Raw genomic sequence first — 26,087 nt, 5'->3', positions numbered from 1 at the left:
GTGGCGCACGCCTTTAATCCCAGCACTCGGGAGGCAGAGGCAGGTGGATCTCTGTGAGTTCGAGACCAGCCTGGTCTACAAGAGCTAGTTCCAGGACAGGCTCCAAAGCTACAGAGAAACCCTGTCTCGAAAAACAAAAACAAAAACAAAAACAAAAACAAAAACAAAAAGCCCGGACTGGCCTAGAACTATCAAGTCCCTTGCCTCTCCATCCTGAGTGCTGAGGTCACGGGGTGTCCACCATGTCCAGTCTGTGTCTTTTGAATTGCTGTGTAGCATCCCATTTCGTGCATGTTCTGTGTTTCTTTTAGCTAAGCAATGGCTGGCAGCATAGCAAACAAGTTGATTCTTCTTAATTCGGAGTATTAAAAATAGCGCTTGGATCACTTGGCTTAAAGACTGAAGTTGATGATGACGGCCATGCACATGCCTAGATATGTGACATTCATCCATCTCCTATCTTTCGTCGATATTTCTAGCTGTTAACACCTGCCCAGCTCTCTGATTCTGCTCACTGTACACCTCTGGCTCGCAACACTGATTTCTTAAGCCTGCTCCTTTCAGCGTTGCTTCTTCCTGCTAACCTGAGCGGTATGTAGTTTCCTGTTCGTCTCGTTTTTTTCAAAGCACACACAGAGGCCGTATGTGCACCCTCAGCTCCAATCCCCACCACATTACAAACCCCTCGAGAGTGGAGTGCCTTCGTCTGTTTTCTCCTTACCCCTAATAGCAGTGCCACCAAATTAATTTCTTACTTCAACCTAGATAAAACTTTAAAACCATCCCTGACGTTTTGAAAAGTCCATCTTGACAGTTTCCAGAAGGCCATGGCTACTTTACGAAGGGGCTTCTGTTTATAACTTTGTGACTGGAAATATGATTGAAGTATGAGCTATTCATCTTAGTTCCCTAATAGTCTAAATAATTTGTCTTACATTAAAATGATTTCTGCTTATGAAGCCTTGGCATGCTCTTCATACGTGCTAATTCGTTGTCTTCAATGATTGCTTTTCCAAGCTACTTTTACTTTTTGTTTAAAGAAACCCTTCATCTTCACATTCAGTAAGACTGTACCAACAGGGGCATAAACCCTGAAAGGAAGGGTGTCTTCGACATACGTTCCCTTTCCCTTTGCGAAAGGCAGCCCCTCAGAAGGCAACGCTTGGTCAGTTATGTCCAAAGAGGCAAGGGGGGTTGACGAAGGAACACTGCTTCAAAGCAGCGGCCTCTCCCCGGGCCCCAGCCCTCCACCTGCTTACAGAAGACTAGCTGAGACTGAGCGGGGAGGATTGAGGACTTAGAAAGCCCTGTTGGAGACACTGCTGGAATACTGAGTGGGGCCCACATAGAGGCTCCATTGTAGCCACACTGAAACGGGAGAAGCCCCCAGGGACACGGCTCAAATACATTTGTGGGAAGTTGGAGTTACAGGCCTTCTCTTGTGCTATTCAATATTAAGGAAGAAAAGAGAGAGAGAGAGAGAGAGAGAGAGAGAGAGAGAGAGAGAGAGAGAGAGAGAGAGAGAATATGCCTGAATTCCTTCCTCTATTACTGCACTCCCTAGGGTGGCGGTGGAGTTTACTCTGGTTTTCCAAGGGGCCTGAGCTCCTCTCAGACTGATGGAGACCCAGCACCTGTCACAATCAAAGGTCTAAACCAGAACCTGGAGATAGGGGACACTCACAGAACAACTTCGCAGACTTTTGAAACATACTGACCTTTCATTAGTATTTTCACTAGTGAGAAAAACTGACCCTTGGTGCAGCGCTTTCACTGAAGAAAATGCCATCTTACGCGCCAGGAACAGTCAGAACTCTCGTCTTCAGGAGTACCGCTTGTGGCAGGTGCCCGGTCAGGAGTGCGGAACCCCACCCTGTCCCTGCTGCTCTCTGGGGGTTCTGCCAGTGTGAAAGTAGCACAGAGGAAAGGGAGGGCCACAGCTGCATCTACCTCTCTAAGCAGTCTCTCTGTCCTCAGTTTTTGCCCCCTACTTCTGTGGCCCCACACAACAGAATCACAGCATGGCATAGTAGAACTAGTCTCTCACTGACAGGCTCGTTACAGTCTCATAGACTAACTGATACTTACGAGTGGCCAATTGGCTTACTATGTCATTTGAGTTTCTGAATCAGGAACTATCTGAATATACTCAGATTCTGTGTTGTCAAACTAGCATCATAGGCAGGTACCTTCCCCCGAGATAACTATCCTTTCTCCTCCCCCGTGTCATCTTTGGGACACATGGGTGATGCGTCCTACCTGGTGCCCTCTGCTGAGTTTTAGATCTTTATATCACACTGCTTGCTAACATGTCGGGAGCGCCTCGCTTAACCAAACCTTGCAGTTTGGATGCAGGCTCTTCCTTCCAAGGCTAGCTCGTTCTCCTGTGTTCTCTGTGTTATTGCTCAGCCAGGCTAGGAATTAGGACTCCTACCTACTGGGCGGCATGTACCTACAAATGCTACAGCTGATTTCCAAACAGCTCCCTAAGCTGCCATGGTTTCTCCTCCCCCTGGGGTAACTCTAGTGATCTCCCACTTATACTACTGATTCTGCTAATGATGTAATTCACCTTCATAGTCATGAAAAGTCATGAAACTTTTTTTTAACCCTTGGCTCACATGAAATCTGCTTTCCAAAAGCCTTGTTCAGAACCTTCTCCTTCTTTTCCGTCCTCTAACCTCCTAGGGATCCTGTGGGCTCTGCACCCACTCAAACTCTGCTCCCCAAAGCCATGGTATCATGCTGTATCATTCTCTAGTGAGGTCTCTGCTACAACCCTCTCACCTAAACTGGAGTCCACAAGCTCCCACACATGCCTCTGCCACTGTCATCACCAAATCTGAGAGTATCCTTTTAACCTCTGTCTCCACCCAGCCTCTGGGCTCCTTTAGGCCAGGCATGGCACAGAAGTGTGTGTATTCCCATGTTCTCTCAGCCCAGCTCTCGAAATGATGCTCATTAAAAGTAGCAGTTAATGTTGATTGTCAGTTTAACAGGATTGAAAATCACCAAGGAGGCAAACTCCTTTTTGGAGGGGTAGATCTAGACAGGATTTCTCTATGTAGCCCTAGATGTTCTAGAACTTGTTCTGTAGACCAGGTGGGCCTTGAACTCAGAGAGATCTGCCTGCCTCTGCTTCCTGAGCACTGGGATTAAAGACTTGCACTACAATTGCTTGGCAAAGGAAATAGACTTCTAAGCAGAACTGTGGAAGAGCTTCCAGCCTGGGTAACTGAGGTGAAAATATCTGCCACCAGATGTGGGTGCGACCGTTCCATGGACTGGCGTCCTGGACTGAATACAGAGAAGCAACTAAGCACTTGCATTCATTCCCCTTTGCTTCCTGATGGCAGATGTAATGTGACCAGTTACCCCAAGTTCCTGTGCTGCACCCTTCCTGCAAAGATGGACTACACTCTCAACTGTGAGCAGAAGTAAAAGCCCCTCCCTTCAGTGGCTTCCAACAGGCATTTTTTTTCCAACAATGGGGAGAAACAGCAAGTACACAGTGTTTCGTGACTCTGCATAACGGATGCACTTCATTTCCTGGATGCCCGGCTAATATGCAGAAGGAGTCAACACCGGTCAGAGTAAGGTAACTCTTTACCACTACTACAGAAGCTCCTAAAATAATGGTTTTCCATATTCAACAATAGGAATATGTATGTATGTGTCTACTGAGCTGTTTACAGTAAATCCAAAACAGAAACAAGATTGCTTAGAAACAAGAGTGACTTAAGTTTGTAGATATGAAAGATAGAGAAAGCATTGTTTTCAAAGCCAAGTAGGAGGGAGCCCCATCCAGGGACTGGGGCTCTTTGGCACACTGAGAGGCCATTCAGTCACTTCGTATTACACTAAAGACCATGAGCGAGGTTCTGAGACACAACAGGTTTGCTCACAAGTTTGGTGCAAACCTATTTGAAAAAGAAACCTGGGGTTTCATGTTAACTTTCCCTTTCCTTAAAACTACAGGTTTGGGGCAAATCCATCCCATTTCAATCATCCACAAGTATAAGCTGCAGATACTGCATAGTTTGAATTCATAGTTTTGATGGAGAATCAAAGTCATGGTTATCTGAGTGACCCGACAGGCACTCCTTGGGGTCTGATGCCTTCCCTCCTGCCTATGCTATTGACAGCTCCAGCCAATCAGCTCCCTGCACCTGCCATCCTGGAACTACATCTGCAGGGAAGGCTCTTTGCCTGAGGAAGTGACTTCATCTACCACAGGCTGTTCTCCCTGCTCTAATACCACCAGCAAGTTCCACAGGGCGCCCTTCGAGACAGGTTTTCTGTAACATGCAACAGAAAGTTTGCCAGTCCCAAAGAAACACACCCTTTCCCATGCAGACAAGATCTTCAGTTACAGTAGCAGTCCACCAACCACCCCATGCAAGATGATGGGAGAATATACATGTGGGTGGAGCAAGAGGACTCAGTGGGTGCCTAGAATAAGTGGTACTTGCAGACTAACCATTGACAATGGTTTTGGTATAGCTGGTAAGGTTCATTACAATTGTATGTGATATTTGGGGTGCAGCAAAACACATATGGCTCATACCCCTCATTTCTAACCCCTTTAATAATTTCTCCTTCTCCCTCTTAGCCTTAACAGTGCTTAGCTCCATGTTCTTCATTCAAAAAAAAGGAGGCAATAATAGCACCACCCATGACCTCTTTAGGGTTTCCTGTGTGCCAAGGTCCAGTGTATGCGCTGTGCAGGTATTAAATTCACACAGCACTAACATGGACCCTAAGAAGTGCATCATCTGATATGATAGTATACATAAGCGACCCCAAAAACTCCACCAAAGAACTCCTACAGCTGATAAACTCCTTCAGTAACGTGGCAGGTTACAAGATCAACTCCAAAAAATCAGTCGCCCTCCTATACACAAAGGATAAGGAAGCAGAGAGGGAAATCAGAGAAGTATCACCTTTCACAATAGCCACAAATAGCATAAGATATCTGGGAGTATCTCTAACCAAGGAAGTGAAGGATTTATTTGACAAGAACTTTAAGTCTTTGAAGAAAGAAATTGAAGAGGATACCAGAAAATGGAAGGATCTCCCCTGCTCGTGGATTGGGAGGATCAACATAGTAAAAATGGCAATTCTACCAAAAGCAATCTATAGATTCAATGCAATCCCAATCAAGGTCCCATTAAAATTCTTCATAGAGATTGAGAGGACAATAATCAACTTTATATGGAAAAACAAGAAACCCAGGATAGCCAAAAAAATCTCATACAATAAAGGTACTTCAGGAGGCATTACCATCCCTGACTTCAAACTCTATTACAAAGCTACAGTATTGAAAACAGCTTGGTATTGGCATAAAAACAGAGAAGTTGACCAATGGAATCGTATAGAAGACCCGGATCTGAAACCACAAACCTACGAACACCTGATTTTTGATAAAGGAGCCAAAAGTACACAATGGAAGAAAGAGGGCATCTTCAACAAATGGTGCTGGCATAACTGGATGTCAACCTGTAGAAGAATGAAAGTAGATCCATATCTATCACCATGCACAAAACTCAAGTCCAAATGGATTAAAGACCTCAATATTAATCTGAACACATTGAGCTTGATAGAGGAGAAAGTGGGAAGTACTCTACAACAAATGGGCACAGGGAACCATTTCCTGCGCATAACCCCAGCTGCACAGACATTAAGGGCAACATTGAATAAATGGGACCTCCTGAAGTTGAGCAGCTTCTGTAAAGCAAAGGACATTGTCACTAAGACACAAAGGCAGCCTACTGACTGGGAAAAGATCTTCACCAACCCTGCAACTGACAAAGGTCTGATCTCTAAAATATATAAGGAACTCAAGAGACTAGATGGTAAAATGCCAATTAACCCAATTAAAAAATGGGGCGCTGAACTGAACAGAGAATTCTCAACAGAAGAAGTTCGAATGGCCAAAAGACACTTAAGGTCATGCTCAACCTCCCTAGCTATCAGGGAAATGCAAATCAAAACAACTTTGAGATATCATCTTATACCTGTCAGATTGGCTAAAATCCAAAACACCAATAATAACCTTTGCTGGAGAGGTTGTGGGGTAAGGGGTACACTCATCCATTGCTGGTGGGAATGCACACTTGTGCAACCACTTTGGAAAGCAGTGTGGCGGTTTCTCAGGAAATTCGGGATCAACCTACCCCAGGACCCAGCAATTCCACTATTGGGAATCTACCCAAGAGATGCCCAATCATACAACAAAAGCATATGCTCATCTATGTTCATAGCAGCATTATTTGTAATAGCCAGATCCTGGAAACAACCTAGATGCCCTTCAGTGGAAGAATGGATGAAGAAACTGTGGAATATATACATGCTAGAATACTACTCAGCGGTAAAAAACAATGACATCTTGAATTTTGCAGGCAAATGGATGGAAATAGAAAACACTATTCTGAGTGAGGTAACCCAGACCCAAAAAGATGAACATGGGATGTACTCACTCATAATCGGTTTCTAGCCATAATTAAAGGACATTGAGCCTATAAATTTGGGATCCTTGAGAAGATAATAAGAAGGTGAACTCCCAAAAAAAGATATAGTAATCCTCCTGGATATTGGAAGTAGACACGATCGCCAGGCAAAATTGGGAACTTGAGGGTTGGGCGAGACTGGGCCAAGGGAAGATGGGGAGAGAAAAGTGTGAAGGGGAGAATGGGGGGAGCTCGGAGGAATGGGGTGCTTGGGATATAGGAAGGGTGGATATGGGAGCAGGGAAGCATATATCTTAATTTAAGGAGCTACCTGAGGGTTGTCAAGAGACTTGACCCTAGAGGGATTCCCAGGTTTCTAGGGAGACGCCCCCAGTTAGTTCCTTGGGCAGCTGAGGAGAGGGAGCCTGAAAAGGCCAGTTCCTATAGCCATACTGATGAATTTCTTGCATATCACCATAGAACCTCCACCTGACGATAGATGAAGAAAATGACAGAGCCCCGCATTGGAGCACCGGACTGAGCACCCAAGGTCCTGATGAGGAGCAGAAGGAGAGAGAACATGAGAAAGAAAGTCAGGACTGTGAGGGAACCTCCAGCTGGCGACAGATGGGGAAGGTGACTGAGCCCCACATTGGAGCACTGGACTGAGCTCCCAAGGTCCTGATGAGGAGCAGAAGGAGCGAGAACATGAGGGAGAAAGTCAGGAACGTAGAGGGGTGCATTCACTCATGGAGACGGTGGGACAGAACTAAAGGGAGATCACCAACTCCAGTTGGAATGGGACTGATGGATCATGCGACCAAACCCGTCTCTCTGAATGTGGCCAACAGCGGGGGCTGACTGAGAAGCAAAGGACAATGGCGCTGGGCTCTGATTCTTCTGCATGGACAGGCTCTGTGGGAGCCTTCTCAGCTTGGTCGATCACCTTCCTGGACCTGGGGGGAGTTGGGAGGACCTTGGACTTAGCATAGAGTGGGGAACCCTGATGGCTCCTTGGCCTTGAGAGGGAGGGAGGGGAGGTTTGGGTGGAGGGAAGGGGAGGGAAGGGGGAGGAGGAGCGGAGGGAGGGGGAGGAGGAGGGAAGGAGATGGAAATTTTTAAATATAAAAAAAAATAAACCATGAGAAAAAAAATAAAGGCTTGCGCCACACACACACACACACACACACACACACACACACACACACAAAAAAAAAAAAAAAAAAAAGAAGTGCATCATCATCCGGTCTGATAGGTGGGAAGGTGAGGTAAAGGATGGCCTCATAAGTGAGTAAGTTCAAGCTGTTTACCACTGAAACTGTAAGATAAACCATAGGTTTCTGAATAAGGTCTTTGTGTACGAGAGAGAACAGTCATGATTATGTTCAATGTTACCATAGGAAAGTTGCAGTCTCAGGGGCAGAAGTTGTAATCTAAAAAAGAATGGATGAATAAGTTCACGGTATGTTATATGTGTGTGTGGAAATAGCTAGTGAATTCTATTAATTTGTACCACTAATGTATTATTAATAAAAATATTAACTACAGGAAGAAAAATTTAAAAAGCAAGCAATCTGTCATTCCACTATCTAGAAATAAACTAGTTATTAATACAAATTATTTATCTTTCATATTTTAATGAATGAAGTCCTTTTATCTTATTTTTATATTTCTACCCTTTTTTAAAAAAAATCCCTAAACTAGAACCATGGTGGTTATCATTTGACATCATACCTCTTCCTATATAAATTATGTTTTGACAGTAAGATTTTGTGATATGACTTTTAAAAGAGCAATTTCAAAGTTTAAGATTCTGGATGATGTTAATTGTTTTTAAGATCATGACAAATTTTCATTTGCTTTTAAAGTTTAACTTTTCTGATTATAGAAAGTGGTGCTGGGCTGTAGACTCAGTTAAACTATAGAGCACTTGTATGACATGCTTGACACCTTGAGTTCCTGGTACCGCACACATGCTACTAGTCCTCATTGCAAACCAATTTGAAGATTTTTGGAAGAAAACAAGGGAAAAGAGAGCCTTCTATGTAACGAATCTTGTGTCAATAGCTTAGAATTTAAGTTGACAGTCAATAGTCTCTGATCTCAAGGGATTTCCTACTGGGTTACAGAGTACACAGAAATAAGAATCATAGAATGATGTAGTAAGAATTTCTATAGCAAGAAAGATCCCTCTCTTACCTTTGTTGAATCCTGCCTCCAGCTGTACCTGTGGGGACTTAACTGACCCTTCCCTAAGATCAGTTCTGGGATTTGTGCAATGGACATACTCCCTTGTTTGTTTGCTATATCCTGTATGTTTTCCTTTCTCCTGAATCATTCCCACGAAGACCCAAGTGCTCCTAACTACCTTCTACTTAAAACCTAGTTTGGAGGATGGAGAAATGGCTCACTGGGTAAAAACACTTGGCAATCCTCAGCACCCACGTAGATGCTGGGCAATGTCCTGGGCAGGATGGTTCACCTCTAATCCCAGCACATGAGAGGCAAAGGAAGGACCAGTCCTGGAGGGTTTGCAGTCTGGCTGCGCGGTCAAGCTAAACTGATGAGTCAGAGACCCTGGCCCAATACCCAACAAAGAGAATGATGGAGGACGAAGCTTGTCATCAACTTCTGGTTCCACATTCATATGCACACATATGTAGGTATGCACCAACACGCAAAACACAAAAACATTCAAAATAAAAGCTAAACAAGAAAAACCCCTATGCAGCAATCTCTTGATGCATCTTGTTTCCATGCCTTGCACGTCAGTCACTGAAATGGTATTAATCAGCCCCACCAAGCAGCCCACATCTGAGTCACACCAGGACTACTCTGTACATTTTACACCCCAGACAGCAGCTGACACCAGCAGCCAACATACCAGTCACAGCCAGGACCACTTTGTGTTCATCTACAGCCCAGGCAGCATGTGACATAAGAACAACTCCCCTTGAAAGTTCTTGAATCCTGATTCCAAAGGTCTTTGGGTGCCGTGCGTTCCTGCCCGTCTCACTGGCTATTCCTTTCAGTTGTCTTTGGAGCTCCTGTTTCTCACTGGCAGGGTGCCTAAGGCTCAGTCTTTGGCACCTTTCTCAATTTACACTTTTTCCCCCTATGGGACGTACCACCTGGTCCTCATGACTTTTATAATTTCCCAAATTATACCTTCAGATTTGCCTCTCTCTGCTGAGAAACCTGCAAGTCTCTCTGCCATCTCTGACATGAGTACCGACTAGGTAGATAAATTTCCACAGAAGACATGACTGCACACCAGCGCCGGCACCCCTCACACCAGCCCAACTTAGTCTTCCTCTTCCTCAGACACAGCCCCATACTACTAAGACTTGAGTTAAAAACAAAACAAAACAAAACAAACAGCCCAGCACCTCCCACCAGAACCTCCACCCAGATGCACTATAAATCTCCCGATTCCCCACTGAGTCAGAACTGTGACGGCCTCAGCCCTGCTATACCATCCCCTTTGGCTGCAAGTGTTTCTAATTGGTTCCACTGAACTCTCCCTTCATTCCTCATTTGATAGGAACGCGGATTCCTCCCTCCTTCCCGCTCTCTCTCTCTCTCTCTCTCTCTCTCTCTCTCTCTCTCTCTCTCTCTCTCTCTCTCTCCCTCCCTCCTTCCCTCCCTCCCTCCCTCCCTCTCTCTAAATATGATGCTATTCTATCAAATCCATGTTTAACGCCGCCAGTGGCTTCCCAGTGCAGTGGAAAAAGACTGAGCCACAATCTCTGTAAAGCCTGTCTGTCCCAGCCGTGTGGCTGTCTTGCCTCCTTTCTGTCATAAGGCCACTGCACTTGCCATTCTCCTCTCAGAATGTTTTCTCACCTGACCATTGCAACTGCTTCTCCATTCACCTCCTGGGTCTCCATCCCCCCACCCCCCCACAAAGGTTACCACCCTGCCTTCTCCCTCCATCTCACTCCCCCTCTCCAGTGCTCGGGCTGGAACCTATGGACTCATGCATGCTAGGCAAGCACTCTGAATCTTCAAGCTATAAGAAACATCTCTATGTAAACCACTGTTCAGGCCGACGCTTAATTTCTTTTTATAAACATCAAATTATCGAAGCATTTGAATATAGCATTAGATTCCTATTTTAAATTTGATGCAAAATAAAGATAGCAATCTTATCAGAAATTATGAATAAATAATAACAATAAAATAGTGCTTGGCACTGGTAGTGCACGCCTTTAATCCCAGCACTCGGGCAACCGAGGCAGGTGGATCTCTGTGAGATCGAGGTCAGCCTAGTCTAGAGAGAGAATTCCAGGATAGCCAAGGCTACACAAAGAAACCTTGTCTTGAAAAATAAAACAAAACAAAAAGAACAATTATATTTTAGTACGAATAATGGATTACATGAAATCTTCCTGCTGTCTATTAGTGGTAAAACAGGGAAAACAAATTCAATACAAGTCATTGGTTAACAATCGTTTGTTGATTACAAAGCGCATCCTCCCCTAAACTGAGAGCGTTTATGTTACTCTTCACTAAAGACATGGACCAGACCAATCAGGCTCACTGGGGAAGGAAACAAGAACCAGCGCTTCATTCTAAGACAACACACACAAATTCAGTCTAACAAACTTCAACAATCAACACGTATGAGACGATTGTGACGGTTGTTGCCAGGGTTAAAGTAATGTTGTTCCTACATTTACCCACAGACCCCAAAGTCAATGCCCAGAACTGAAAAGGACAAGGGTTGTGTACATGTCTGTGTGCAAGGCACTGGGGCATTAAATGTGGGCTCTATCAATTGACCAGCCCACACATTTTTCCTACAGTGACTTGGGACTCACGGTAATGACTAAACACAGAAACTAGCTTGGCTCTCTTCTGCATACCTGTCTCATAGGCACACAAGAAGCCCTTTTCTCTGGCTGCTAAAAACCAAGGCTCTCTCAGCATCCACAAGGCTGGTTGCTGGGCACAAGAGCTTCTATTTATAGGGGAAAAAAGTACTTTCTAGGTGAATCGTATTTCTCAAACTCAAAAAAATCAACTTCTGAATTTACTGTTTCATGCTTTTGGAGGCAACATGCTAGGCCCATACAGCATGCATCCTTTGAAATCATTCAACACTGGCATGACTGAGATTAAAAACAAAAAGATAAAATAAAAAATAATAAATAAATAAAACGATAAAAATAAATGTCTAAATAAGATATATTAAGATAACTGCTACCTAACCTGGGTTTTAGAATAATAAAACTTACCCTGCATTTAAAGGCTGAGTTAAACCAAGGTGAACACATATTTCTTTTCAAAAAAAATCTCCTTCATCTCTTATAGTGTTACTAGACACTGTCCACAAGTTCCTAACATGGGCCTTTGATTTGTCAAACCCAGAATACCGAGGCCAGAGCCTCTCTTCTTTCTTTTATTTAAAAATGCAGGTGGCAGCAAGGGCTATAAGTATAGGTATTAAAAAACAAAACAAAACAAAAAAACAGACTCTAGACAAACTGACCTAGACAGGAGTCAAAGTATTTGTGCTAGGCATGTGTATAGCAGAAACAGCTGGACTGTCACATCTATCTTAGGTAGGTTTCTACTGCTGCTATAAACACCATGACCAAAAGTAACTAGGAGGGAGGAAGGGCTCATTTTTCATAACTTACACCTTTCAGGTTACAGTCCATCACTGAGGGAAGTCATGACAGGAACTCAAAGCAGAAACTGAGGCAGAGACCATGAAGGAATGCTGCTTCTTGGCTCGCTCTCCATGGCCCCTTACAACCCAGGACCAGCTGCCCAGGGATGGCACCACCTACAGTGAGCTCTCGTATATCAGTCATAAACAAGAAAATGTCTCACAGACTTGCCCTTGGGCCAATCTCCTAAAGGTGTTTTCTCAGTTAAGTGCCTTCTTCTTTGATAACTCAGACTTAAGTCAGGTTGACAAAAATTCTAACTAGGGCACCCAACTAAACAATGCACTAGGTAATTTGCTTGGATGAATGGCAATGACCTCATGTGCTGGGTCCACAGACATGGGGGAGGGTTTCCATATCCTCCCAGCCTTCATCTCTCCATGGGTAACACATGAAGACAGTTTCTGCCTAATCCTAAGGACCACCGCATCGAGTCTACGTACGAGCGTGACAGCCACCATGACAGCGAACGCTAGACAACACTAAGAGAACGCTCCAGACAAACTGAATGCCTTGTTTCTATTTAGACATAAGCATCTGCACCAAATATTTCCTTTTCAATGTGGAAAGCTCCAGTAGGGGAACCCGCGGGGCGTGGCTTAGACACCAACGTTACTCCTGATGTCACTGTGTGCACATGGCTTTTGAGTATAAACCTAGAGAAATTTTTTTTTCTCTATTCAGTTAGAAAGTCATCCATGCTAAAGAAGCTGAAAAACAGTCTGGTTCCACAGTGTCATTAAAAAAAAAAAAAAACACTTCCATACAAGCATCATCGGATAGCAAGTGAGGGCTTTCTGTAAAGTGATATGTGGGGTGTCTGTCAGGGTAGGAAGCAGGGAGTCAGAGATATGCTTTGTAACTAATATTTCAGCCTGTCTCCACCGGGGAAATTATTGCATCCCATGATAGTTATGTCTCCCTATCTTTCTTGTTCTTCAACACATCAGACCATTTTAATGACACAGAGAAGCAAGCTTTTTTTTCCTTTTAAATTTACTTTCCAGATGCATCAGTGGGATTAATGTGAATTCTGATATTTTAAATCAAAAAGCCACCAAGGTGGCAAGACTTTAGAGACTAAATAGTGTTATTATCTACTTTACTTTTCAGAGTTCATGGTGACATTTATGAACTCCTTTAAAAGTCGTACCCTAAATGTTTAAAATCATACCCTAATAGGTACTATTTACACACTTTGATGGTATATCACTGGAAGTTCCCACATTGTGGCCTATCAAGCAAACATGAGCTAAACAGAATGTGCAGAGGGGCAGCTCTCAAAAGGTTAAGATCTTAGAAGGAAGCAAAGTCAAAAGCCACGAACCAGAGGCCAGGTATGATACTCCATGCCCAGCAAGGAATTGTCAAACTCCTCAAACTGTCTTGTGTCCTAGATGGTCAAAAGCTGAATGCTATAGTCTAAGCATATTAACATGTCCGTGTTGTTTGCCATCACACTCTGGAACGGGTGTGTGAAAGCAGGCATTGCCCATTTACTGCTGCCTGAGAAGATAATTTTGGTTTTCTTAAGAGTGTTGGCCAGGGAATATTTTTTACTTTTTATAGTCAAAGAAACTTGTGTTTCCAGTGACCAGTACCAGGTTTGTTGAATTAAAAAACTTATAAAAGTTAAGGCTGCAAGAGTGTAAGAACCAATTTATTTAAAAATGCTGCACAAATCTAGAGAAAATAATTTCCAGAGACAGGCAAAATGAATATTTCATGGCTACTTTTGTGGTTATATTTATGCTGTTCTCGAATAAAATGATGTAAAAGCTACTTGTATCAGGTCTGAGGCCTAAAAATATTTCCATTATCTTTTTATATATGTGGTTGAATTACATATTTGTTCTCTTTTGCTCTTTATTTCTGATAAGAAATAGCATGCATACAAGAATAGATTATGTCATTTCAATCGCTTCAAAGACCACTTAAAACTTTTCCTCACCCACATCCCTAAATTAGAATCTCTATAGTATGTACTTTTAAGGTATTTGAGTGACATCTCTCTTTATATTTCAGAGGAAATAATGTAAACTAAACAAACAAAATAAACCTGTATTAAATCAAAGCTGAGTTTGGAAGCTTTCATAAGTACCATAATAAAATTATATCATGAATTATTACTTTGTTTAACCTCTCGCTTTTTGCCAAACCATTTGATATTTTCAACAAGCCAGAATTGTCACTCAATTGCAAAGCATTGCTCGTCGAGTCTTGATGGATGCTACAGTCACTGATGGACAGCCATAAGAAGGACAAGGTTGCACTAAGCGTAAAATATCAGCCTAGTCTGTGTCTTTAGAGACAAATGCAAGTCTGGGTAAAGAATGTTAACAGGCTAGTAAAATATGGAATTTTTGTGTCACTTTCTTGTAGAGTGAAATACAGCCACAAATCAGCAGCAAGTTTTGAAGATAACTGTTGATGATGAAATTTCTGTAAGGATAATTCTGAAGGTGTCACTCAGAGAGAATGTGCCCATTAAAAAAAAATCATAATTCTCTGTCGTTTCCTTGAGGAAAGCAAACACAAATGGAAAAATAAAAATTGCGCTTTACTTGGAAAACTAAAAATAACTATATCTCTGAGGAATGAGAAAAAAAAAATCAAGTGCATTTAAATCACTTTATTGCCCTGGAAGCTGCCGATTCGCCTGCGAGTTGTTTTATTGCAGATGAAAAGAAATCAAAATACGGGGCAGATGTTGAAGAAACCGCATTTACATTCTGTCACACACTGGCATTTGTCAAGTGATTTGGGCTCCTCTATTAAATAAGGTGCATTTTGCTTGATTTTGAGAAGGGAAACATCAGGAAATATTTAAAGGCCAATTGCTGCCAATTAACTTTGATCAGTAAAAGTTCTATTTCAATCTTTGAGATTCTTCTCCTGTCTGAAATAACATACGTTTATAAAACCTCGCAAAGCAACAACTTGATGATTAATGCCTGTTGGCAGCCCTACCACAAGCTTGCTTAGCACCGAGAGTTAAATAAACAACGGTCCCTGTGAAGGAAGGGGCAGCGGATTCTAGTCATGTTTTGTCATAATGGAGATAGGTGGAAACAATGCCTGTCTTTGTTAAGAATCCAGCTAAGGTGGTGTCTGCCGCCGTCCCTTACCATCAGCCAGTCTCCTTAGAGATGTTCCCCCAATAAAACCAGCTGCAGCTAAGGCATGAGAAGTCCTAGCGACCCAAATAGTAAAGGCCCCATGCAAACCGGCTCCAAACAATCAGACTGGACAGGAAAGTACCGGAAGAGGTGGGTAGGGACAACACAGGCAGCTGCACAATGACTTATAAAGCTTCTAAGAATCACACTTGATACTTAGGAATCTTGTCATGAAATTTTAATCAGTCAGGACCCAACTTTAAAATGTAATAAATACCACAGAAGGGAGACACATTGCCTTATCGGTATTCCAATTACGTGTTGAAAAGAGCAACGTCCAATGATAATTTCAGAACCAACCCTGCATTTTCAGATATGTTCCACAAAGTATGTGTAAACCAATCAGGACTTACTTCTAGGTCGTTGAAAAATAGATGCGTGTCTGCCAAGTTGAAGATCATCTCTTCCATTCGCAGTCCAAGGGACACGGAAGTAGGTGGGTCCTGAAAGGAGAATTTTATAGGTCAGGAACTGGTATGATCTTCAGGCTTTAAGAAAGACAACATCTCAGCTCAGGAAAGGCGAGGTTCATGTGCCACCCCGGGAGAGCTGGAGGTCGGCTGCCTGTACTGTCCGACAGTTAGTCCACGAGCAGTCTTTGGAGACCTCCTAGTTGAAAGGTACTCCAGGTATGTTTCTAAGCCTCATAACGAAGTAGCACTCACCTCAAGTGTTACAAAAATAAGGTATAAGGTTCTTAGACACATGAAGTAGAGGAAATTTATGTCGCAATCTGTGAAGAGTGTCTGCGGTTACTGTCCAAATATTAGAAAACATAGTCTAGATGAAGTTCAGAAATCTTACTCTAGATGGAAAGTCGCTATCTTTTTTTTGCATGTATTCAAACTGCCTGCCCCATTCTCTACTCAACAAAGGAAGCGGTGGCTGAGCTGACTACGTGCACCTGTATTCAGTCTAGGGACTGATGCTGTGACATATCCAGTCCCCAGTAGTCAGTGTCATACAGATGGAAGTACTGAGCCAAGAAAATCCAGCAGCTCCTTCACAATGCCCAAGTCATGGCCAGTCCACTTGCTCCCTACTGCCTCTGTCCTAATAACATCTACTGGTACTGATGAGCTTGGGGAGCATGGGGATAGTTTTATTCTTTATGATAATACTGCATTTTTAATATATAAAATCCTGGAACCAATAGGCTTTCTGGTTGCAATCATTTATGCTAAGAAGAAAAAAATCCCACTTAGAAAGATGACCAGGAATATATGACCAGTTTCTAAAGCTTTAACTGGCACCCCCAGACCACTTTCGATGTGCGGTAGCTCAACTTCTCCCAGAGAATAATAATTTCTTATAATACCATATAATTCTATTTTATTATTACAATAAACATTTGAAGCAAATATAGAATCTACCTAGCAGGAAAATTGTAAATAAGCAAATTATTCCATCTGGTAGGGTTAATGTACCCTGTGCCTCATCAAAATCTTGAGTCAAGAACATAAAATTCAAAGAAAACAACATTCCCCTCTATCACTGCTGCTCAACATGGATCCTGTACACTTCCTATATGTTTTTCTTATTCTATTGCAGATCTCAAGACTTGCTCACAACTTTGACCACTGCCCATTCATTCAGGAAAGCATGTCCTGGAGTATCCACCACAGGCCTCAGGAACCCCTGCTCTGGGAGTCTGTAACAAGTGTTGAAGAGGAGCCCTAGACCGAGCAGCTGAGACCTACCTTTGCTGTCCCATCGAATAACAGGATAACAACAATAATAAAAATCTTGTCCCTTAGCTTGCCACCATTGCACTGGTGTAGGAGGTCCTTCTGTCTTTGTGTTGCTTTCATTGGTTAATAAAGAAACTGCTTTGGGTCTGTTGATGGGGCAGAACTTACGTAGGCAGGAAAGACAGAACTGAATGCTAGGAGAAAGAAGGGCAGAGGCAGAGATAAGCCATGGATCTACCAAAGACAGATGCTGGGAATTTTACCCTCTAAGTCACTGCCACGTGGCGATACACAGATTAATAGAAATGGGTTAAATTAAGATGTAAGAATTAGCCAATAAGAAACTAGAGCTAATGGGCCAAGCAGTGATTTAATTAATAGAGTTTCTATGTGGTTATGTTGGGGCTAAGCTAGCCGGCTGGCCAGGACGGACAAGCAGCTCCTCTTTGTAGCATCAAACCAGGAAATCTGAGGGGTACGAAGCAAATTCTGCACTCCTCTCAGGCCAATCAGCTGAGCAGGGGCTGCAGAGCAGATCCACCCACGCCACTAGCTCCACCCCAACGCCACCTACTTACAGAAGGGAAGAAGCCTGCAAATAGGAAGGATAGCATCCTTGGTCTCTCTACTGTTCAGCTATTAGACCGACAGTGGAAGAGAGTCAGAGACTCTACAGTCAAGAGTTGGAGAAATGAAACCAGCTCCCACACACCTCGTGTCAGGTCATCCAGGAGGTTACCTTCCTTATCTTGGTCTGTTTAATACCTCCTAGCAGTGAAGAAAGTTCTCATATTGTACAATAATTTAAAAAATAGTTTACAAACAAGTAAAACAAACAAACAACTAACCCATTTCCTCTTAGTTTCAGAAGAAATTGTTCACAAGGATTCTGTCAGTAAATGTCCTGGAAGACGGTAATGCTCAAACATCCAGGACAGGATTGATCAACAAGGGCCATTCAAATGGCTGTTTCTAAAACAGAACACCAGACTAAGGTGTACAGGGGCCCTGGAGCAGTGGCTTTCAATCTTCCTAATGCTGAGACTCTTTAATACAGTTCCTCATGCTATGATGACTCCCGAGCATAAAATTATTTTGTTGCTGCTCCATAACTGTAATTTTGCTTCTGTGATGAATCGTAATGTAAACATCTGGCATGCAGGATATCTGATATACAACCGCCGTGAAAGGGTCATTTAACCCCAAGGGGTCATGACCCACAGGTTGAGAACCATTGCTCTAGAGGCTTCATGCCAATGAAAACACCCTGACTTGTCGTAGAACCCTGCCAGCAAGTCTTTTCATGTGGCAAGGGTAGAGACTTACCACATCTATTTAATTGCCAACCGTGAAATACATGTACCACAATACTGCCGCTGTAAAAAGCCCTATTTCTTCTTGATATGCTTGCTTATTTACATGGGCATCAAAAGAATCACGCTATTGTTTGTTAATATATAGTGTGCTTTAACTTGTCTTCATAAATTACAGAAACAGCTTGCTGGCCGTTATTATCATTCTTTTATGGTTTTTATACCTGCCATTTAATGACGCTGTTTCAGAAACATTTCCTACAGCAAAAACACACTTTGGCAGTGAGCAAAGAGGGGAGAAGCTTAGACTAGGAAGGAGGTCTGTGGAGAGCAGTATTCCTGGACATGTTTTAAGTAGAATCACACTTCCCTCATATACACATTTAGACTTCCCCAGCTGTTATGTAAAAATCCAAAAAAATGAAATACAGGTTTGGCAAAATATATTTCTTGCTTCCTGGAGCATCCTTTGATGTTTTTCATGTTCATTTAACAGTTTGCAAAGCAGAGCCCTAGGAGATCCCTCCTCCCTGACATCCATAAGTGCTAGATTTATGCATGGAAGCTGTCTTGTCAAGTACGGAGACACCTCACACTAGCGGCTTTGCCCAAGCGAGATCAGCAAAAGGGTGGGCAGACAGCTTGCATGGGTTTGCCTATACAATTCGAGTAGCCAGAATTATAACACATTTTATTTTCCTATCACACTAAATATTATTTTAATACCATTATATTTTCAAACATGCCTGATGTTAATAAAATGTGAGACATTTAATAAGTTAGTCTTGGCTCGATGACTTATTTTGGAAAATTTAGAAGGAGAAACAAAACAAACAAACTCTCCACATTCTTGGACCAAAAGTGAGACATGGAAATCACCATGCCTTTGGCTTAATTTCACGTTTCTTGAAATATGTCTATTCTTGCAATAACAGATTCCAGGGTTGCAGTTATGAAAAATTTAGTAATATCTCATTTTAAGAAAAACTTCTTACCAAATGTTTCCATCTCTCCACGTGGCCATCTGGGGCATTCACTGCTGCTGTCTACTCTCTTCTCAGCGTGTCTAAAGGACTACTTTCCTTCACACCACTTGTGAGAAAGTTAGAGCTCTTCCCTCTTTTCAAAGTAATATCTCATTCTAAGAAAAATTAATTATCAAATGTTTCCATGGCCCCATTTGACCATCATGGGCACTCACCACCACTGGCTTACTCTCTTGACATTTCTCCTCTTCTGATGTTAAGGACACCATCAATCTTTCTGGGCATCCTATTAGAATCTGGTCATCCATCACTTGGTACTTATCCTTGGGACTCTGGTCTTATCTATTCTACAGTTAACTTAGGAAACTGTGAGACCCAAAGACCCTCTTGGCCCCAACCATATCAGATTTGAGATGTTGACTATAGGATCAAAAATCTATCAGTTCTTGTTCACTTCCCCTGGGATGACCATAAAGCAACTGAAACTCAACATATGTCAAGTTAAGTTCATCATATTCTCCTAAACCTGAGGCATCCCTTTTACTCAAGAGTAGCACCCAACCATCCTCAAGTTGAGGCATTTTGATAAACAGCCTCTCCATCCCTACAACAAGCCAAACACAGCATCCCGACACTTCATCACTGTCTTTGCATCTGTCTTATGCTTTTCTACTTCTTTGCTTTGTGGTTTTCAGCTGTGTCTATCGCTGGGGTCTGTCTCCTAAGTCACTCTTCTCCTGCTTCTCTTATCAAACATCCAAACATTATATTCGAAGCAAAAGACCAATACATATTTCATTTTTATTTTCTTCTCCAACGTGTGCCCTGTTTGTGGTTTCTACCACAAAACACATTTTTCAGAAGATCACTAGAGAGGTCTAACACCTACAATATTTTGGCTATATATTTGCTATAATGGATACAGTTAATCTTTCCTGTAAATATAACTCAAATATATCAATTCAAATAATATAAGTTCCAATACACAAAAGCATCTGAATTTGAATGTATTATGTGTATAGATATATCTAATTATCTCATAATAGTAACACAAGTGGATCTGCTGAAAATTTTCACCATATGACAGAGGCAAAGGATCTGCCTGCCATCAGTGATCTCCCAGAGTTCTCCCACATTATTATATTTTGTTTTCTGACCAACATGTGTCCTCATGATTATGCTGAACATGTTCTCCCACACTTGATTCAGCATCTCTATTTGTTTTTCCCCACTAGGCTCTGCAGTAATATGGGAGTAGAACCATTTTATTTGCCAATTAAATTTAAAAATACAGGTGAAGTTCTAGACCACTATCTGCCAAAGTATAAGCAACTGAGGCCATTCCTACTACCACTGTTATTTCTACCACTAATATTAATAGCCACAGCTGTGTGGTAGCCCAACCCCGGACTCCAGGCCCTGGCTACAAGAGATCCATCAGTATTTTACATTCAATCTGGATATGAAGTCTAAGGTTTTTAGAAGTAATAGATATCACAGGAAGGCCATCCTCTGAATTTCACTAGACATAAGGAGTAATTTCTATAGTTTGGATCTTGAGAGCTCTTTGTGGTCATATGATAACATCTTGATCCATAGTGATAGTACACTGGAAGAAAGTTGGTAGAACCTTCATGAGGTTAGCCTCACTGGGAGGTCCTCAAGTCATGTGGGCCATGTATTCAAAGTAGATAGTGTGACCCTTTCTTTCATTTCTCAAACATATAAAGACTGGCTTAGCTTTATCAAATTTTCCTACCATGATCCATTGCCCTATCCAAAACAACCATGCTAATCATTCTTGGGTAAGTGCTTCCAAAACCACAAGCCTTGTTACCATGTTAAAAAGCTGAGAAACATGGTCACCCACCAGTGCTAATGTTAATGTTAATCATGAGTTCAATTTTATTGTTGTTATTATACCAAGGCTCTTTCTACAAATTTTCTATACAACTTTTCAGTTTTTCTGAGACCATGATGTTTTTAAGAGCCTAGTCAATAGAACGCTGGTTTTGGTGGAAGCTAAGTTGAGAACATTTAGCTTAACTACTCTTAGGTGGAACTGCCATGAGTTCTCCCGAAATATGCCAGCCAAACTTGAGGGCACTCCAGTGTTTTTTTATCAGCATAAAGTTGACATAATTCCGGGATTTTAGCAATGGTGTTCAATACCCTGAAGATCTAAGAACTTTGGAAGAGAAGTTGTGTCAATGAATCTAGAAGAATTCATTTAAAAAAAATCCAAGAAGTATATACATACATGTTGATACAAGTCTAAAAACAGTCTTGAAGGAGATTAAGAGATGGTAATATTAGGTAATAGAGAGTGGCGGTGGGCAAAAGGACTCATGGGAACCAAAAGGGGAAAAGTATTTGGGGGTGCTATGGAAGGAGCAGGGGTAAGGGGGAGGATGTAGTGGGAAGGTAATCACAACACATTTGCTTGAAAATATCACAAGAATATCTAACAGCATATTCTGACCTAGAAAAAAAATCAATTTTAGAAGAAAGTTACAACACTAAAATGTTTGCTTAAATAGCCAAGGAGCATGGTTCCTTTGTAGTAGTTTTATATAACTCTTAGTTGACTCCATGTCTCCCTAGGCTCATTAACAAATGGCTGGTAGTGGCATATGACTACAACAATAATTACTGAGGGACTTTCAATGTAGAACCCTTAAAATTTTTTGAACAGTTTCTAAACAATTCTTTCTTTGTAGGTTATTAGTAATGTATGATTCTAGAAGTCCTATTGGTGGTAGGATCAAAATATAAGGTTGTAGAGTCTCTTTAAGAATACCAGCATAATACCATAATATGCACAAAAAATAACAAGAGTAAGAAATGGAATCTTTTAGAATCAGTTCAGGGCATTTGTATCAAGAATCTATTGTCCTGATTAACTCAATAGAAAGCACATGCAATTTGGATTGGGCCACTTCATCAAAGGGTAAGTTTAACATCTTTGGGCAATTATCCATAAAATAAAGTGTATATATCCACCCCACAAGTAATTCTAGTTGCTGCAGCCAACTGAGCACAGATAAAGTTATCCCATTCCCCAACTCTCCCAGAAACCTTAATGATCTCCCCTAGTGTGAACAGTATCTTCCTGATCAGGATTAGCATATAAATGCACTTAAGTCTTTGCTGGACAGTTGGTCTCATGTTGAGACTTGTAAAGAAACTACCTCCAGAGAAATGTCTGGTCAGGCTCAGCTACTATAGATCATGGATTAGAACTTCCTGAGGAGATATCAGGTATCAAGCATACTTAAAGATTAGTCACAATTGCTGCTTGAAAATATTGCTGGTAAATTATTATCATTGGAAAGACATAAAGTCATATGGCACCTATGAGTCCATGAGAGTGACCAGTTATTAAATGGGGTTATTAAAAGTTATTAAAAGCCAAGTAGTGGTGGCTCACGCCTCCCAGCACTCGGGAGGCAGAAGCAGGCAGATCTCCGTGAGTTTGAAGCCAGCCTGGTCTACAAGAGCTAGCTCCAGGATAGGGTCCAAAGCTACAGAGAAACCCTGTCTTGAAAAACAAACAAATAAACAAAAAAAGAGTTATTAGAAAAGCTAAGTAACAACATCCCATAATGGACTGTTGGGAGAGTTTGTCCAAGCCAAAAATTGACCTTAGTACAACAACCAGACATGTGCTTTTTTTGTTCCTGGAGGGATAAACCCAAACCAATGGGACTGAAATCCTAAAGAAAGAAGAAAGGAAGGAAATGAAAGAAGGGAGGAGGGAGGGAGGAAGGGAAGGGGAAAGAGGTTAGGAAAAATGCAATAAGTCAAATCTGACTAAGCTTCTAATTCTAGTTAGCAGTTTGTAGAAATGCATGGGGTGAAGGAATATATCCCACAGAGATGGAATCAAGAAATCATAAGTTTAGAAGACAGCCAGCCGATCTGGTTACTTCAACAGAAGCAATCATGATTTTAAAAAGAAAAATTTAAAAAAAGGATTTAATAAGAACACACAGATTGAAAAACAAGAGAAACTGAATGAACTGCAGAAATAAATGAATAAAACTATTGAACAAAAACTGTACAAACTAAAGGTAGAAGAGAATGACCAGAACCTAGTGGTAACACACCTCATGGCCACAGCTGACATTACACGTAGTGGTTAATGTCTAGGAACACTCTAGGGTCAACAATAAGGCAAGGACATTGTATTGGCCACACCCATGTAACACAGTAGTGGAAGCCCTGAGCAGAGTGATTCAACAAGGGCAAATGACAAACACCAAAATCATAAAGGCAGCGTAGTTTCACAACTCACAACTTACAGGAAAATCATAGTGTTTCTATGCACTAATATTCAATGTGGGACAGAAATTAAGAAAACTACAAAAGTAAGCAAGTAGCTATGAAAAAAAAAAACGGAAAAAACACTCAGCACTTGTAGAGGATTAACTGGAAATTATTATTAAAAGAAAAATTTAAGTAAAAAATATAGAAATACATAGGAAGATATCCCAAGTTCATAGATATAAGATCAATATCAAGATGTTAATGTAAAGTGAGTGTACTCCTTAAAAATCATTATTTTTGAAGAAATAAAAAACAAAACACCCTAAAATGTAGAAGGGCCTTTAAGGGAAGGAACTTAAGTAGTCAAAAAAAAAGCAATCTTAAAAATAACAACAAAGTTAGCAACTTTACACTTTTAAATTTTAAAATTTACTGTAAAGCCACAGTAAAGAAAGCAATATATTTTCTAAATAAGTATAATTTAACACTAGCAGAATAGAAAAGACCACAAATAAATACCTGCATATATAGTGAGCTTATTTGTGGCAGGGGTAAGTCCATTCAGTAGTCTTTTCTATGCATGGATAGCCACGTGCAATAGAACACAGTTGGGTCTTTACCTTAACACATACACAGATTCTAACTCAAAATAAATCAAAGACTTAGATGTAAGAGCTAAATTCTAAGTCATTCAGGAGAAAGCCTTAGAGTTGCTGAGTATAGCAATGATTTCTTGATGTGACACCAAACAGGCAACAAAAGAAAACAGACAGACTCGGCATCCTTAAAATTAAAACCTTATATGCATCCAAGAGCACAGTCAACTGAATTGAAAAGGCAATCCATGAAATGAGAGAAAGAAACAGAATTCTTATACCTGGTAACAGACCCATGATGTCTAGAAAAAATGCCTTTAATTCAATCCAGAATGTGGGACACTATTGATTTTTCCTTCGGTTTGAAAAGACTTTTTAAAATGTGAAATTGCATCTAAAAAATTTTTACAAAGACTTACAAAACCCACATGAAAAAACGGCATGCTTGGACGTGAGTAACCTGTACCCAGAAGGGAGAGGCTTCACACAGCCCAAGAGCTAAGTCTGTTCTGCCTGTGACATCTTGGCTTGTTTCTCCCTACAGTGTGCTTCCTTGGAAACAGAGGAATGTTGAGGTCTGAGCTCAAGCCCCAGCTTCTTCATCTCACTCGTTTATGATGCTGGCATCATGCTACAAGGCTACCAGACACAGAGGATAAATCTTAGTGTCTTAGGAATCACAGTTACACTAGAGGACCTCTGGCATTTAGTGGGTTTTTGTTTGTATGTTCGCTTGCTTTTTTATGCAGAGATCCCAAAGATTCTGAGTGCTTCCCAGTGCCCCAATACTAGAGCTATCATTTGCCCTCAAGCACTAGGGATTTCTCACTAGGCAAACATTTGCAGCCCCTAGGAAGAGCTTTTCATGGCTAACACAGGGACACAGGATGCACGCCTCTCGCCATTGTTAGTCCTGCGGATTCCATGCAGCTTCCCTCTTAGTTATGTGGGGTGACACCGCTTCCATCTCACACCACTGACAGGCTGTTAAAGCTTTCCTCATCCCTCAGCAACCTCTATAAGAAGCTCCTATGTGCCTCTTACTGCACAGGCCAGTACCTCAGACTAGGTTTGTTTGAAATGGTGGCATGGGGAGGTGTGTGTGCTGGGTACCAGAGTGGCTATAGCCCTGAAGATTCTGTCTATGTCCTTGAGCAAGCCACACTTATGCTGTACAATTTTCTGATATACCTCATGGATGTTTTAATGACTACTAACCATACTCAAGCTACTCTATGATATAAGGCTAAATATTGGGTACAGCCACTATTTCTAGCCAGACAAATTCTTTTGCTGGAGTCTTAAAGTTTAGGTAGTCCTAATAGGAGATTAGCAATGAATAGCATACTGTAATGAAACCTCAAATTCTCCTGGAGTTCTGGGGTAGAGTTAGGTTCGTGGTTACTTGGGACTTGCTTGACTCCAATGCCTAAGTCTGAGTCCCTGCTTCTATCCTTATATTTTTGCCCATTTTTATGAACGTGGCTGCAGTTATGTCTTTACTGAAATTTCAGTGTTTGCACATAGTATTTGAACTTAACTATCATGTCAATAAGCACTCTTTGAAGATGCTAGCTCCTCATTCCCCATTATCTTGACTTCATCAGCAAGTTACACTGTATTGCATCACGGCCGTACGATTAGCTTTCACACACCAAGGCAAAGAGCTGGCAGGAGTTCTCTAAGACTAAACAGCTGAGCCATGGTGTCACAGAGGGTGTTTGGTCACTCTAGATGGAGCACAGCTTGGTGACATGATCAGAAAGTGGATGGATGTCAGGGCTTTTTAGAGAAAGCACAGAGCAGCTACACACTTTGTCTTACTGATAGATAGCCTTGTACGAGGAGACCTACTTCTACCAGTTGAGTAGCTTCATCTCCGAGACCTTGAGTTCCATCCAGAGCCAGCTGGACCATCCTGCCAGA

At 41.7% G+C, this 26,087-nt stretch overlaps 1 protein-coding gene across 9 annotated transcripts in view; it reads right to left on the bottom strand.

Annotated features, from left to right (window-relative positions):
- Positions 1-26,087, bottom strand: part of Eya1 (EYA transcriptional coactivator and phosphatase 1) — a 137,656-nt gene that overhangs the window by 27,892 nt on the left and 83,677 nt on the right. For 7 of the 9 annotated variants that reach the window (XM_038347576.1, XM_038347571.1, XM_038347569.1 and 4 more), the window contains one exon: positions 15,660-15,749. The exons of the other annotated variants lie outside the window; for them this stretch is intronic. In XM_038347576.1, the coding sequence (XP_038203504.1) occupies positions 15,660-15,749 (90 nt within the window). The remainder of the gene's footprint in view (positions 1-15,659; positions 15,750-26,087) is intronic. 9 annotated transcript variants of the gene reach the window in all.

This window comes from Arvicola amphibius, chromosome 11 (genome assembly GCF_903992535.2).
Source record: "Arvicola amphibius chromosome 11, mArvAmp1.2, whole genome shotgun sequence".
NCBI lineage: Eukaryota > Metazoa > Chordata > Mammalia > Rodentia > Cricetidae > Arvicola > Arvicola amphibius.
The sequence above is the reverse complement of the archived record's forward strand: the minus strand, read 5'-3'. Positions and strand labels throughout refer to the sequence as shown.